The sequence below is a fragment of the Mytilus galloprovincialis genome, chromosome 9, assembly GCF_965363235.1.
Source record: "Mytilus galloprovincialis chromosome 9, xbMytGall1.hap1.1, whole genome shotgun sequence".
In the NCBI taxonomy this organism is placed as follows: Eukaryota; Metazoa; Mollusca; class Bivalvia; order Mytilida; family Mytilidae; genus Mytilus; species Mytilus galloprovincialis.
The window spans coordinates 11012548-11030278 of record NC_134846.1 but is presented as its reverse complement, the minus strand read 5'-3'; the positions used below and the strand labels follow the sequence as shown (position 1 = coordinate 11030278).

The 17731-nt window shown below is 31.5% G+C and overlaps 2 protein-coding genes across 4 annotated transcripts in view; both read left to right on the top strand.

Moving 5' to 3' along the window:
* Window positions 1-3650, top strand: part of LOC143044392 (WD repeat domain phosphoinositide-interacting protein 2-like) — a 34797-nt gene extending 31147 nt beyond the window's left edge. For 2 of the 3 annotated variants that reach the window (XM_076216379.1, XM_076216381.1), the window contains exon 11: window positions 3232-3650. In XM_076216379.1, coding sequence (XP_076072494.1) covers window positions 3232-3353 — 122 coding nt within the window. In that variant the 3' untranslated portion in view covers window positions 3354-3650. Of the gene's footprint in view, window positions 1-590; window positions 612-3231 lie in introns of all 3 variants that reach the window. The other variant, XM_076216380.1, reaches the window with a different exon arrangement.
* A 9974-nt stretch (window positions 3651-13624) lies between these two features.
* LOC143044391 (uncharacterized) lies at window positions 13625-17270 on the top strand. Its single transcript, XM_076216378.1, has one exon. It carries the CDS (start codon window positions 13625-13627, stop codon window positions 15308-15310), a length of 1686 nt encoding a protein of 561 aa, XP_076072493.1. The 3' UTR covers window positions 15311-17270.
* The last annotated feature ends 461 nt before the right edge of the window (window positions 17271-17731 follow it).

Genomic DNA, 17731 nt, shown 5'->3' with positions numbered 1-17731 from the left:
ATTACATATATAGCTATTGTGTCATCTTGATATAGTTATTTTATTCCATCAGTAAATAGTAAGGGATAATTGCATTGTGGTTATTTGATATCATGAATGCATAACTCTGCTCATTAGGACCTTTCGAAAATTTATACTATTTTGATTGATTGATTGCTATCTGCTAAACGCCACCTTAGCCCTGAAAGGCTATATCACCATGGGAGCTAAGGCAAATATTTTAACAGTTTTGTTCTAATTTGAACATTTAAATCTGTTGTTCATCTTTTTTCACCAAATCCACGAAAAATTGGTTTTTCGATGAATTATATTGAATTTCCACATGACTTTGTGCTTTAAGTAATTTTAGCATATTTAGTGCTGTCATATTCATTTGTTTTACTATCTGCTTATTCATCATTTTCATTTATTTTTTTTCATACAAAATTTAACTTGAAAAATTTTGATATATTTTTTTATTATTCGTTGCATTAGGTAAGAACTATTTTTGAGACAATATGGTAACAAAAATCATTCAAAATAAGAAACAGTTTTTCCAACATTATCATTTATGTAGATAAGAATTAATTTGTATGTTGTTTTTTTATCAGACTCAATTGCAAAGATACTAGGTAATTTTGAAAATTATAATGCATGCAAATGATTAACAGAAAAGAAAAAGTGCCATAAATGGATTAATAAATTTTGTGATATATCGTCCATTCACCACATTTGTCATTTTACACATTTCAGCATGTGTTTTTTGGTTCAGCTTTAAATAATAGTACAGTTTATTTGTAAGAACAATCATGAAAATCAATGCTAGTTTTTATGGTAATGTCATGTTTAGTTTAAATCATGCATGTTATTTTACTGTTTTGCATAAACAACATGCATCATTATATGTATTTAATTTGCTCGAATCTCCATAAATTTACTGATTGTGACTTGTACTGGAGGGAAAAATGTTGATCATAATTCATGATTTTTTTATGGTAATTTCTATAAAAAAACAATCCCTACACTGCAACTTATGCTATTAAAGGGAAATAACTCAAAGCAATTTACAATCATATAAATGAGTGAAACACAGAATCTATATAGATTTCCTTTAATTTTACAACTTCAATATTTAGGGGGGAAATAAATAAAAGAATGAAATAGAAATTAAAGCAAAGATATTTAGATCTAGAGGAGTCTTATTATTTAATGTATATAAAAGCACTCACTTCATAAACATAGTAGAATAATTATTTTAAACAAATTAGTATTTTTTGCTATACATTATAAATGTATAAATCATCATAAAAGATAAGAAGGGTTTCGTATGCAAAATTAATTTGCTGTATATAACAAAATCTAGCTTCCTTAAAATTATTTTAGTATTTAACCAAATGTAAATATATATATGCTCATGTGTATATTCAGTTTATTCTAAAACCATAAATATTTACTGTATACAATCTAACTGAAATGTATATACAGTAACTTGTTATGTAATAGTATAGTCAGTTAATACATGTATCTTGAATATCTTACATCAATATTTCACTATAGCTAATGTCCATCTGATCATTTCCACCCATCCAGGGTTAAGTGGACACAGCTGTGTGGGTTCAACTTCTAGAATGTTGTCTGGGCCTATCCTACAGATTGAACAAGACAATTTCTGTTAGATTAAACAAGACAATTTCTGTTCATTCATCATAAAAATTAAACCAACTGTATATTAATAGAATTACTTGAGCTTTTAAATTGAATATTTTAAAACTAATTATATATCATAAGATTTCAGTTTGCCCAATAGGGCAGATTATTGTGGCAGGTGGAAAATGCAAAATTCACATGAATTGAATTTGTAGTATAAGTAACATGGTTAACAAATAGTTTTTGTTTCAAAAGCCTGTCATGATAGACAATTCCTCTTTGACCTATGGTGTCTTAGTTATTAGTTTAAGTGTAGTTATATCTGTTAATAGCATTTAGTTGCTTTTTTTTTTTTTACAAAATTGTAGTAAATATGTGCAGTATATATTGACCATGTAAGTTGTCAAGTTTCTCTATACTGAAATTGGCATTGCATTCATTATGTCGTAACAATCTTGTAAGTTGTACATTCATTTGTTCTTCAAAAAATGTTGTCCAGATTTTATTCAGGATCTCTAGATAGAATTAATTGTTAATTTGGCAACACTTGATAAGTTCAAATTTATCTTGTTGGATCTGTCTGACATCTACTTCAAGTTTTCTGATTCTGTGAATGACGAATTAAGACTGCTTTTTTTTTCTATTCTAGATATTAACTGAGTTATTAATGATCTCCCTGGATTTTTTAATGAAGATATATTGAATATCTCTTCCTAGAAGCTTTAATGAGAATAAATGTACATTGATTTCTGATCAAGTTTCAAAACAACAACATCTCCAGTATGAAAGTACAGAATAAGACCCAGTGTTTATAATTATGTTGACCCACAGAGTGCACCTTCAACTACTTTTGGTTTTTGAAGAAAGAATACATAAAATTGGGAAATGATATAAAGAAAAGAGAAAAACTGTGTTAAAATATAAATAAAATAGAATAATTTAACCCCTAAAAATACGGAATAGAAAAAAATGACCTTGAAAATCAACTGATATAGAAATGAAGACCTACATCCCCCTTTGTCATCCAGACTCAAGTGTATCTTCTACTGTCTTTAAATGTCATGATTTAATAATTTTCCTACCTTTTATAGATATAAATAAGAAGATGTGGTAGGAGTGGCAATGAGACAACTCTCCATCCAAGTCACAATGTTTAAAAATTAAACCATTATAGGTCAATGTACAGTCTTCAACATGGAGCCTTGGCTTACACCAGACAGGAAGCTATAATGGACTCCAAAATAACTAGTGTAAACATGGTTGTTTATGAATGGTCTTCTCAGCATTAACCATTATTTTGTTTGTTTTTAGATTTTGCATAAAGAGTTAGAGACATATCCATATATCTTCAAGCCTGTCACTTTAGAAAGAATAAAAGAATATCATTGAAAATGTTTATTATAAAGATTATAAAAGACTATGAATGACCTAAAGATTGACCACGCTAGCCCTACTAAAAAAACAATAAAAACAACATATAGTTCCGATCACCTGATTTGATTAATGTTCAAAATTTAGTGGTGTTCATTTTACCATGAAATCAAATATTTAGTACAGTCACAACATTTCTATAACATTGTTAATTGTGGTTATTGTTATTTTTAGATTCAGAACCATACCAGGAAATGGACCAAGGTGCAACAGGAGGGGAGGATCTAAAAGGACTTGGACAATTACGATTGGACGATGACAATGAATTTCCACCAATGACCCATAAGAATGATTGAATATTTAATATTATATTTTAATATTTTATATTTAAATGATTTTTGTATTACCAATATTATAAATGTTTCTACCAAAAGTGATAGCTTTGTATTGAACTTAAAGTGGCTTAATAAGTTCTTATTTTCACAATGTGGAGCATTTTATTTATCTCATTAATTATGACCAATGAAAATTTATGTACTATTTTGTTTTAACCAATGAGATTTGCTGACCTTTCTGCAAAATGGAACCAGTATGATGCAAAGATTGCTTTTATGAATGAACTGTCTAATAAATTATAATATATATAAAGGAAAGCTTGTATATCAATTTGATGGGTATGAATGAAAGTGGGTATAGTCCTATAGGGTATACATCAGTGAGGCTGCATAACAAAATAGGGCAAATAAAAAGCCTATTGAAAAGGACATTATTTATTGGTTACCTTAGAAGCAGTATATTTTTGTGGGTTTTTTGTTGATTCATAACTTTTAAATGTTTTTTAAAAACTACAGTATTATGAATCAATATCGCTCTGGTGATTCATTGAATTTGTAAAAATTATTGTCATCTTTACATTCAAAGGGACATGAGAGTTTTTGTAGTTAGCTTTTTTCTTTTATCTGTCACTGTATACACTTTTAACTTGTTTTTATAAGACCGCAAAAAAAATATTTTGTGATTATGTAGTGGTCTTTGTCGTCGTCGTCTGAAGACATTTGGTTTTCGCACAATAATTTTAGTATACGTAAATAGAGATCTATAAAATTTAAACTCCCAAGGTTTATGACCACAAAAGGAGGGTTGGGATTGATTTTAGGAAGTTTGGTCCCAACAGTTTAGGAATTGAGGGCCAGAAGGGACCGAAATTAAACTTCGTTTGATTTCATCAAAGATTGAATTATTGGGGTTCTTTGATATGCCGAATCTAACCGTGTACTTAGATACTTAACTTTTGGTCCTGTTTTCAAATTGGTCTACATTAAGGTCCAAAGGGTTCAAAATTAAACTTAGTTTGATTTTAATAAAAATTAAATTCTTGGGGTTCTTTGATATGCTGAATATGAACATGTACTTAAATGTTTGATTATGGACCCAGTTTTCAAGTTGGTCCAAATCCGGGTCAAAAATTAAAGTTTGTTTAATTTCAACAAACATTGAATATATTGGTTTTCTTTGATATGCTGAATCGAACCATGTGTTTAGATTTGTGGCATTTGGGCCCTGTTATCAAATTGGTCCACATTGAGGTTTAAAGGGCCAAAAAATTGAACTTAATTTGATTTCATAAAAAAATGAATTCTTGGGGTTCTTTGATATGCTGACTCTAACCATATATTTTAATTTTGGATATTTGACCACAAAAGGTAAATGTCCCATTTAAAATTTTTAAGTTCTTAGACCACATTCATGCTGTGTCAGAAACCTATGCGGTGTCAACTGTTTAATCACAGTCCAAATTCAGAGCTGTATCAAGCTTGAATGTTGTGTCCATACTTGCCCCAACTGTTCAGGGTTCGACCTCTCTGGTTGTATCAAGCTGTGCCCTGCAGAGCATTATTACAGAGCGTCTGTAATGTTGTTAACTGATGGCAACACATTTGGTTAATTTCCTGTTGTGTTAGTGGGGCCGAATGCACCAAGTAGTTGAATTACTGTTTCACTAGTCAGTCAACCCTGAGGCTGTGAGTTTGAATCATGCAGGGGCAGGTGCACTTGACTGCAAACATCAAATAACTTTCAAACTATAGTTAAACCAGTTAGTCTTACTTGCCATTTACTAATTTCATTATTTTATGATGCACTTTATTATAAGTTGTCTCACTGTCATTTCTGATTTCATTATCATATGATGCACTTTTATGATAAGTTGTTTCCCCTTGCAAATTGTGTTTTATGCAAGATAAACTGGACTCTTGCCAATGGAATGCATGTTACCAAATTAAAATGTTTTAACAGGAACACACATATATAATAAAGGTGATTTTACCAGTTTTTGACGAAAAAATAACTTAATATCAAAAGATGTTATCTTTATCAGGATCAATGAACCCAATTGTTACAAAACACTTGTCCTACCTCCTTGACAAATATTTTGTTTCATGCAGATAAAGCTGGTTTATGTAAATCACATATCATAAACTGCATGATAAATAAAAAGATATTGACAATTCACTTTGAAACTCAACTTATACACACACAGCACTTGATAAAGAGGAAATCCTGGATAATGGTAGGTCTGATCTATGTTCCTTTGCAATTCGACCAAAATTGAAGAACTGGATCTTTCATCCATGTATTGGATACCTAAACTACATAAGTGTCCTTAAAACAATGGTATACTGCTGGGTCTTCTAAATGCCCCACGAATTCTCTTTCTAAATTATTAACATCAATCAAAGTCAAAGTTATTGTGAAACTACCTATTCCAAAGATTGCGTGAATCAGATGTCTATACTAAAACATCAAACGATCTTTAAGAGTACATACACAAGTCTCTTACATTAGCAATATTATTGACACATTTGACCTTTCTACACTTTACACAAGTATTCCTCATTGCAAGTTTCTAATCTAAGTGAGGGGGAAATCCTACTTTATTAAAATCAAATTTCACAAAATAGATCCATAATTACATGATGATGATCAATTATGACATCGACAGTGGCGTAACTTACATTGAAGAAGCAGAAATAGCTGCCTTGGCTTATTTTCATGACCCACATAGGGGCATTTATGATTTCCGGTCTGTGTGTCCATCCGTTCTGCTTCAGCTTAAAGTTTTTGATGAAGTTGAAGTCCTATCCACATGAAACTTAGTACATGATCTTTCTCGTTTTAATGCCAAATTAGACTTTTTTTTATTGTCCACTGAACATCTAAAATGAAAATGCGAGTGGGACATCAGTGTACTATGGACAAAGTGTAAAATCAAATTGAACAATCAGTCTGACAACTCACGAAAATGGTTTAAACCCCACTGAATAAAGGTCTGCCAACTCGCCCCACTTAAAATCTAAAAATATCTTGCTTCCTTTAGGGAGCTACCATTTGATTTTTATGGGGGGGCTAGGATGAAATTTGAAAAAAATAGGCAGGACAGGAGTTTTGAGTAAAAAAAAAAGGCAGGATGAGAAACTTGTTAAAAAAAAAGGCAGGATGACAATTTGTGTAAAAAAAGTCAGGATAAACTAGTAAAAAAAAAAGGCAGGACCGAATAGAGTAAAAAATAAAAAGGCAGGACAGAGATTACAACTAAAAAAAAATGCAGGACAAAATTTTTCATCCTAGCCCCCCCATAAAAATCAAATGGTAGCTCCCTTAAGAATGTTAAATTACTAAAAGCTCGTATCCAGTCGTCCTGGTGAAGTGGTATGTGTCGTTGCTTGATATGCTGAAGGTTATGAGTTCGAATCCCAGCATATACACTAAATTTTTTTTCTACTTGAATTTTGATAGTAGTCTTTTCCGTATAATTAATAATAAGTTTTATAGTGGATTTGACATTCCCGCCAAAATGTTACAGAACAAAGGAAAGCATGCATAACAAAGAAACTCAAACTTGGGTGATCCGGCTCAGATCACCCCTGTTAGAACAAAGGAGCTAGGATGTTATTTCAGAAAAAATCCTCCTTGACACTATAAATATGTATTGTTTATAATTTCATTAGAGAATAAAAAATCTTAACAAACTTCATGTCTTGCGAGAGACGTTGTCAAAGTCTAATAATCAATAAGATACAGATACAATCAAAACCAAGGAGTAAACAAAGACTCACAATACCAAAGGACATTTACATCAATAGTTATAAATAATAAATACGAAACAACACGAACTAAAAACCGGGAGTGAAATCAGGTGCTCCGGAAGGGTAAGCATTTCCTGCATCGTATACGGCACCCGTCGTGTTATTTCTTTGTACAGTTCGGTAATGATGGAAGGTTATTATGACTGAGGAAGAATATCAGATATGATTTCTGACACACTTTTGTTATAATGGCCTATCAGCTCATGATGGCGACCGTAAAATTTCTTGAGTGATGACCTTAATTTGATTGATTCATAGCCCTGTCTTAGCAACTTTTGATCTTTAAAATTAGCTGAACTAATTAATCATTCAATTTTTTTTATAATTTTTGTTCGCAGAAATCTTCCAACATTGTAATTAACTATGCTAAAATTGTTAAAAACTTAATTCAGTACGAAAGTAAACTTTTGAAAAGACCTTAAATATACATAAGTAATGCTTAATGCGATGTCACCTCTCATTCATTTTGAAAGTCCAAATTTCAAGATGTCTAAAATATTTTTGATCCTCAGTAGGAGATTATATCTAGAAAAGAACTGTCAACTTATAAGTTGGAATTAATGCTTTAAATGCTGTCTAAATTAACCGTATACAAACATTGAGCAACTTGAACTTACATTATTATTTTTTTTATACATTTTGAAGCATGTAAATAAACTCATCATAGATACCAGGACTAAATTTTATATATACGCCAGACGCGCGTTTCGTCTACAAAAGACTCATCAGTGACGCTCGAATCCAAAAAAGTTAAAAAAACAAAAACAAAAACAAAACAAATAAAGTACTTAGTTGAAGAGCATTGAGATCCAAAATTCCTAAAAGTGTTGCCAAATACAGCTAAGGTAATCTATGCCTGAGGTAGAAAAGCCTTAGTATTTCAAAAAATTCTAAATTTTGTAAACAGTTAATTTATAAATATAACAATATCAATAAATTATAACATTCCACATAAATGGAAAAAAAGCTTTGATGCGTATGAACGGATATATTGGATAAACATCAGTGAAACAGAACCCGAAAACAGAGCAGATTAAAAAAAACAACATCTAAAAATGGAAATTTATTATTGGTTACCATAGAATTAGTAAATTTTTATTGTTTTCATTGTTAAAACATACGTTTTACATGTTCTAAAGAAACTATAGTATTAAGAAGAAATTAATATCACTCTGGTGAATCATTGCACTTGCATTTACATGTTATTACTTAAAAATTCAAAGGAGATTAAACTTTTACCATGCAGTTGTTTTCCTTCATTCATCATCAGTGTTAACATTTTAAACTGAAAACTCAGGAATGGCTTAAGCATGTTAAGTGCATACTAATCTCTCGTTGATTTTACCTTAAAATATATAGTAGAATGACTGAAAGAAGGAACCAAAGAGACAACAACGCGTGAGCTTCGAGGGGGTACCCGTAAAAAGGCTCTGTTTGTGCATTATTCGGGTTTACGATTTTACTTTGCATAGATACGACACTGAGAAAAATTCATAACTTAAAATTAAATCGACAACACCATTGAAAAATTAACAAAGGACAAAAAAAATATGCCTTAAAAACTACAAAGAGAGCTAGACTGAGCAACACAAGACCCACCAATACACTATGGAGATATCAAGTGTTCAGACAGGGTAAACAAACAATGCTCAAGGTGTTCAAGTTATAAGTTAGCTAAAGCAAACCATAAATGGTACTCGTTTACCTATTATTATTGTAAAGAACTAACTTTATCATGAAAATTGATTTTAAAAACATATTCAATGTATCTCACATGAGGCTCAATGTAGCATTTACAGACCATGTTGTAATGTACTCGTTTGCCGAATTTTAAAATATATGGGGCAGAGGTGGCTCCCTAAACAGTTTAAAGAATAGGCATGACCCCAAGCCAAAAGTATATATAGGGGTCATGCTGTTATGAATATATGTTGAGGGGTGTTTGTTTAAGCTATTTGATCATTGGTGATAGCATGGTCCCGAAGGATAAACTATATGAGTTGCACTAACAAGTCTTGTCAATTTATATTGTTTTGAGCATGTTGAGGTTGACAAATTACTCCAATATTTGACCTTAATCTTATTTTTTGCTTTGCAGGTGAAAGATGTCTAGTCCATGGTACATGAATAATTATACTAAGATTTTACAACCATGTATAAATATCAGAAGCATATGTCAAAGAAATAAGTTATATTTCAGATATAACACTGTACACACAAATACATGTGTAAACGATTGTGACCTTGAACTTATGAGCCTTCCTTTCTATTATGTTTTTATGCCCCACATACGATAGTAGAGGGGCATTATGTTTTCTGGTCTGTGCGTCCGTTCGTCCGTCCGTCCGTCCGTCCGTCCGTCCGTCTGTCCCGCTTCAGGTTAAAGTTTTTGGTCAAGGTAGTTTTTGATGAAGTTGAAGTCCAATCCACTTCAAACTTAGTATACATGTTCCCTATGATATGATCTTTTTAATTTTAATGCCAAATTAGAGGGTTTACCCCAATTTCACGGTCCACTGAACATAGAAAATGATTCAGTGCGAGTGGGGCATTCGTGTACTGGGGACACATTCTTGTTTTAAACTTTTGTAAGCTATTGAGGGGTAAAAAATAAAAATAAACATAGATACTTACCGTTGTTATATGTTATATGTTAATCCATATAAAGAGGGACGAAATGTACCAGAGAGACAGTCAAACTCATAAATTGAAAATAAACTGACAATGCCATGGCTAAAAATAAAAAGACAAACAGACAATTAATAGTATAGAAGACTAAACATAAAAACTAAAGACTAAGCAACACGAACGCCACCAAAAGAGGGACGAAAGATACCAAAGGGACAGTCAAACTCATACATCGAAAATAAACTGACAACGCCATGGCTAAAAATAAAAAAAGACAAACAGACATACAATAGTACACATGACACAACATAGAAAACTAAAGAATAAACAACACGAACCCCACCAAAAACTAGGGGTGATCTTAGGTGGTAGCTTATTTTATTACAAATCCAGTACATAGTCTAATTCGATAGGTCACATTCGTGAAAAGGGAAGGGTTTTGTAGTTACGACATAAGGAACATATCCGATAACATCTGTAAAACGGTTATTACATAACGGTCAACCAACTCGTGATGGCGTCCGTAAAATTTACGAAGGGATGATTTCAACTTCACTATTTGGAACTCTTGGTTTAATAGCTTCCTTGTGAGCAGAAATCCTCTAAGAAGGAAATCATGATAGGAAATACAAGCCCGAAATATCGTATCAATATGGTGATATATACTCCGTATGCAGGCGTTCAACAAAGTCACCATATTTTGTATTATTTAGTGAGATAACATCATTTATATAGCGGAACGTAACGTTAAAGGACATCGCTAACTTCTTATCTTTCTTTCTAAGATGTTCCTGTATGAAGTCAGCCTCATAATAATAAAGAAACCAGTCGACAAGAAGTGGGGCACAATTGGTTCCCATTGGAATTACGACAGTCTTGAAAAAAATATTACTCCAAACGTAACAAACTCATATATCTGATATTTGAAAAGAAATTTTAACATAACATTTATCAGTAAAATATGAAATAGTTAGCAATCAAAGAAAATAAGTTGAAAGTTTTACTCTGGATTTTGTCTTTGAGTCGTGGTGATCAGAAGCATTTATATCAATCTAGATAGTTTCCCAATAATTCTTTTACATTTTGACGTTTGATGTCTGCCCATTTTTTATTTTTTTATTTTAAATGAAAACTGCTAACCACTAAACCTAATTACTAATTAAACAGACAAAGAAATCCTCTAAAAGATTACTGTCTTTTTATTAATACAAGGATTCTGTACATGTGTCAAATGATTGATTGCCGTTTCAATAAAGTTATTGAAGAAAGAAAATAAAGTCAACGCCCTGATTTGAATAGAAAGACTTACATATTTTGAGTTGTATTCATTTTTGATCTAGTCTGCTTTGTTTGAGTCCATATAGAATGAAATTCAAAACAGTGTAGCTGTGGCCATTGATTGACACATTAAATTCATCCATTGACTGGGACAATTTACGTGAACGTTTGTCTGTAACGACCACTGTTCACGACGTACCTACGATAGACATTTAAACTGTGGGGTCACCAAAGGTTTCTTAACGCCTTTAATTATAAAATAATTCGAAAAATTAATCAGGAATAACCTTTATGTTTTGATTTATATAATATATATATATCAAAACATCGTGTATTTTCTGATCAATTTTTCGAATTACTTTATGTGTTGAGAACCTTTGGTGACCCCATAGTTTAAGTGTCTTCAAAAAGTACATAGTGAGCAGTGGTCGTTACATACAAACGTTCACCTAAATTGTCCCAGTCAATGGATGAATTTAATGTGTCAATCAATGGCCACAGCTGCACTGTTTTGAATTTCATTCTAAATGCATCTGATGAATATTTATTAATCGAAGTCAGTTTTATTCAATTTTGTCAAAATAAGAAAAGAAATACCGCTGATCAATTATTCACTTGCAAGTGAATAATTAGACCTCATTAAGTCCGTTTTCATGTGAACTTCAAATTAACCCATTAGCTAGAGGAATGCTATGTATAAAATAAGCTTGTTCGGCTTTTAAAAGGAAAATATTGTCAACATTGAAAATTAAACAAGGGTAAAGATTCGATCCCCCAAAACGTATTCTTACACAGTTAAAAACAATTATTAACGTATCGTTTCAGCCTATAATATGAAATGAAACAGACCGAGAAAATCAAACTGCACGAATGCGTTATCTACAGTGTGTATTCATATCTTTATGTATGTTTACATTTTAAATGATTTTGACAATAGGCATTCTTCGGAGGTCACAATGATTGTTAATAAGATGTCGTCTAGACTGAAATACACACGAAACGTAAATACGCATTATCGAATTCATGCATAGTAAATTATGTATTTTTGACTTTTAATAATTTGATAAATGTTTCAGTATGTTATAAGTCGAATATGTAATATGATAATATGAGTCAAATCGTTGAACATGAATTTGACAGCTAAATCTTTAACAAAGTAATTGAATTTAAAGAAAACTTTTAACGCCTGATTTGACAAGAATAGTCAAATTTTATTAATAATAATATTATTAATAATTTCAATTTCTTTTTTTTTTTATCAAAACAGAAATAATAACAAAGAAAAATATATACTGATTAAACAAATTTTTAAACATTTTAAATGATTTTGACTCCATTTGGTCTGAGCTAAGGGGTGTAAAAGTTAAAGGAAAGTCGTTTCAAATCAATCATTCAATGTGTTTGTTTGTTTCACTATATACTTCATAGTAAAAGTGGCACTGTTTTAGTCATCATAGGAGTCCCTATGTGAAATTGCATTGCTTCTATTTAAAGAAGTGCAATCTGTAAGGTTTCAAAGTAAACCTTTCTCGTTTCATTGTTGTGTATTCATATATATATCTGGTAATTCCGTATAATAATTAAAGGAAACTTGGGATAAATCTAAGCCATATTAGCAATTTGGCACCTTCTTCTTTTGTTGTTATCATTCAAGAATTATTCTGTGTCATTTTGCATAATTATATGCCCAAAATGACATTTTTAAAGCTGGTATATATATTCTCATGGAAAAGACATAATGGTGAAATAAAAATCTTATTATCAATTAATCAGGAATTCGATTGTTCCGTTTTAAAACAGATTTCACATTCACATGCAATTGTAATATTTTAATGTTCTGTAAATATTGACCTCTAGTTAGTTTGGCTTTATAACTGTTTATTTTGTGTACAGAGAAAATTAATGACGCAAGGCTAATTTGACAAGTTGCTAGTTTATTATCTGCAGTTAAAGTTGAACTGTCAGATGTGATTAAGACCAGAAACGATGTCCTGGTGTGTAGGGTAATAAAATTAGCTATGCCTATTTGTTTGTCTAGAGATGAAGTAATTAAACTCTATGTTAAGGTCAGTTGGTCAAAAGACTGGCAGATTGTGTATCAGCTGTGATACTGTAAGGATGTGTATTCCTTGAAGTCTTGAATCAGTTAGATTCTGGAGGACTTGTATTTAAAGTTTATATGTTTAAACTTTGTAGCTTACTTTGTCAATGTGTCTGAAGTAATGTACATTTGTTAATAAACTTGTATATATAAATACCGTATTATTTAGTTACTGGGAATTTACCACAGGATATATTGTCGTGCCATAGATGGCTATGTCCGTCCGTCTGTGTCGGTGTTGACCTCCCCTCGATCACGTTACACAATAGACGATAGGCATTATCAACGTTTGTTTTAAAACTAAAAAAAATCAATGCTTAATTAGTATCCAAATATAGTTTTTGTATGGGTTTTTATCAATGAAACTCAAGGTATACGATATTTAAATCTAAACATGCTAAATATAGATATAATATCATATTTGGGTCGCTGATCTTTAATCTGTGAAATCAAGGAAGTGAAAAACTTGTACAAGATGGCGTTATCCAAAGCTCAGGATATTATTGCTTGTAACCTATGTGAATCAGACACCAAATTAAAATGGAAATGCCTTGATTGTGACTTGCTAATGTGTAATAAGTGTTGTGATAAAGTTCATCCAAAGTTTAAAAACGCTAAAGACCACACAATAGTTGATATAAAACAGGTAGGAGTGAGTGGTGGTGTTAGACACCAAGACTTTACAAACATTAAGTGTAAAATACACACAACACAATATTGCTGTATTTTCTGCAGTAGTTGTGATAAACCTGCGTGTCCAAGCTGCATAACAAAGGGTCATGCTGGACACACTTTCATTGAAATAAAAGAAGCATATGAAATGAAAGTAGAATGGCTGAAAAATAGAAAAAGAAAATTAAAAATGAATGAGACGAGGCTTGGTGAAGGGGATAACACACTTGATCAAATATTAGTTAGGGAAAGTTCCAATTGTCAGAAGACCCTTCAAGATATTCAACATCAAAGGGATGCACTTAAAAAAGAGGTAGATAGATATGCTTGCAGACTCATAGAAGAAGTTAATAAAAATATGACACGTATCAGAGAATCAATTTCTAAAGAAAAGAAAAAGGTCTTAACAAGAAGACAACTAGAGGAAAATAAGTTGGAAACAATTGAAGAAATACTTACTACCATGGACATGTCTTTCTTCTTTGAAAATACTGACCTCATACCAAAATATTTCGACCAGGACGTAGGAGTCGTCAATAGCTCCCACAACAGAATGCCCCTATTCAAATCTGGGACAATTTCGCAATCTAATGTCGGAACACTGTATGAAGACATAAGTTCCAGCAATACCGCAATTGCAATGAAAATCAACAAGGAGTTCATCACTGGATTTAAGTATTGTCAATATATGGCTGCTTGTTCTGATGGTACCCTGTGGATAGGTGATGATGCAATGAAGATCTTGCATAAAATGAAGCCTGAAGGAAATATTCTCCAAACAATATCAACCATAAAAACTGAGCTACGAGGTATAGCAGTCACACATAATAATGATCTTCTGATAACAGATGGCCAGTTTAAGCTTAAAGTTGTTAATGGAAGGACTGGAAAAGTCAGTGAATCAAAATACAGTGCAGATCCATTAGGGATAACAGATGTCCATATAACCAGTGACCACAAGGTTATTGTAGGTGCAATGAGTCCTGGTAAAGCCTTCCCTGTGACAGGAAGAAGGGTGGTTATTGTAATGGATCAGGAGGGGAATCATTTGACTGTGTACGAGCAAGATAAATTTAAACGAAACATGTTTTCCTACGTTTGGAGAATTACCAGCACCAATACTGGGAATATCTGTGTTGTAGATTGCCTTTCAGATGATTATAGAAGTAAAGTGTTGGTATTATGTGGGGATATCGTAAATGAATACGTTGGGAATCAAGTCATAAACAAAGAAGATAAACGACTGCAAATTGCCAATATAACAACTACTCCGTCAGACAACATCGTTGTAGTTGATTTTGACAATCACATACATATCCTTGACAGTTCTGCTAATCTGGTATACTATTACAATATTAAAGAGATAGGAATTGAGTTTCCGTACTGTCCAATATTTACAAGTGCGATGTCATTCTACATTGGATGTTACCAACCTGAAGGCAGTACCCAAAAGGCCAGACTGTATGAGATTCAGTACTCAGGTTTTTAAAAACGTCTGCACATTTGCTATGAAATTTTGCAAGTTAAGTTTAATTCATGTGTATCGTCATGCAACAAAAAGAATTGTTCATATAAAAACGATTGAATACATAGACAGAACGGAACAAAACTGAAGTTACCTTAACCCAGTGTTTTGAAAGTGATTTAAGATCAAGAGAAACAATGCCAATGACTATGACTAAAAACTAAATCAAGTTTTCACTATTATTAATGTTAGTATGTTTTTGTTGTGTATGCACATATTTTATACAAACAGGAAAAGTTTTTAAATCTTTAAATTTTTTTTAGTCACTGAAAATGGGACAAGTTTTGTTCATTTCTTACACTAAAAATATGTTCCAACGTATGCAGTAGAAAAAAAGGTAATTTACAGACTACTGAACTTTACAATACTTTATTTGGGGAGTAGGACAACTTTCGTTTATTTTTCACTCTGAAAATATGTTGAAATATAAACAGTAGAAAATTGACAATTTACAGACAATTGAAAACTCATAACGAAAAACGCAAAATTACACATACCCAATACACATCATACATGACAGAATATGATCCTCTTTTCATATTAAACGAATGTTCTATTCAATCGGATTACCTTGATATATATCATGTCTGAGTTTGAATGTCCCTCTGATATCATTCGTCCCTCTTTTAATCTATCCCAAATTATTTTCCTTCTTACCCATCAAAACAAAATCATTACCACTTATGAGTGAAAAGCAACCAAATGACTTTTTTGGTATTAATGCATTTTATGTCAAACAATACCTATACTTTCTAATTTAACCATTATTCATGGGAAATATATGGAATTTACTATGACATATATTCATAGAAAGATGCTACCACAATGCATTTTTTTCAAACCTATGTGTCAATTTTCTTTCATGAAAAGGCGATATGAGCAATTCTTTACCATTTTTTTTATCTGCACACAACAGTTTGTCCAAATACCAAAGTTCATTATATGTACACTTCAATCATTTTTTCAATCATATCAACACTTTTTGAAATACATTATTGTAATATGAAGCAATATTTAGCAGGACTTTCAGACTTAAGTCCCTCAAATCCTATAACACTGAAAAATGACGAAAAAATAAAATTTTCCTCTGTATACTTTTTTAATTTTTTTTTATCGTAAAATTGCTTTTGTCCAATTTTTCATAAACGTGTTATAGTGTTCTTTTATTTGTATTTGTAAATTATAAACCTTTACTGTTTATTCCGTTTTTGCCAATCTCCTTTTGACGTGGCTAATTACTGATAATTCACGCCGTGTGTTCTTAGGGCTATTGTACTCTTGTCTTTCATTTTTGCCTATGCACTTTGTCTATATGCCATTTATTTTTTTGTTGATGTATTAATTTGCTTGTAGTGATTAAGATTATAACACTATTTTGACTGCTATACTTTTTTTTTACCTATTATGTGTGCTTGGTTTGTTCACATATTCTTGTCAATATAATGAAATGTTATGCGACTATCAAACGAGTGAGAGGTTTAGCTAGCTATAAACCTAGGTTTGATCCACCATTTCCTACATAAATAAATTCCTGTAACGAGTCAAGAATATAAGAGTTGTTTGAACAAAATTTATATCCATGTATTTTTGAAGAGTTTAATTTCCCTTCGTTTGATGTGTTTGAGCTTTTTTATTTTGACATTTAATAAGGGACTTCCCATTTAGATTTTTTTATGGAGTTCAGTATTTTTGTTGACTTTTTTCTCGATACTCAACAGCCCTTATATAATTGAAAATATCAAGAAATTCATTTCATTAGCAGGTAGTATGAGAAGATTAATTTTAAGATCCATTAGGAAAATATCCAAAATTAAGTAGTCGTTTTAAAGGTGATCAGATATTCCATATTTTTCATAAATTGCGTGACTGTATGAACTCTTTGATATTTTTTAATGTAAATTTTAATCAGATAGCTAAATGAAACTAGAGGCTCTAAAGAGCCTGTGTCGCTCACCTTGGTCTATGTGAATATTAAACAAAGGAAGAAGATGGATTCATGACAAAATTGTGTTTTGGTGATGATAATGTGTTTGTACATCTTACTTTACTGAACATTCTTGCTGCTTACAATTATCTCTATCTATAATGAACTAAATTGACTATAAAGGACAATAACTCCTTAGGGGGTCAATTGACCATTTCAGTCATGTTGACTTATTTGTAAATCTTACTTTGCTGTACATTATTGCTGTTTAAAGTTTATCTCTATCTATAATAATATTCAAGATAATAACCCAAAACAGTAAAATTTCCTTAAAATTACCAATTTAGGGGCAGCAACCCAACAACGGGTTGTCTGATTCATCCGAAATTTCAGGGCAGATAGATTTTGACCTGATAAACAATTCAACCCAATGTCAGATTTGCTCTAAATGCTTTGGTTTT

Excerpts from the sequence above, each read along its gene's own strand:
- LOC143044391 (XM_076216378.1), top strand. The coding sequence starts at position 13,625 with ATGGCGTTATCCAAAGCTCAGGATATTATTGCTTGTAACCTATGTGAA.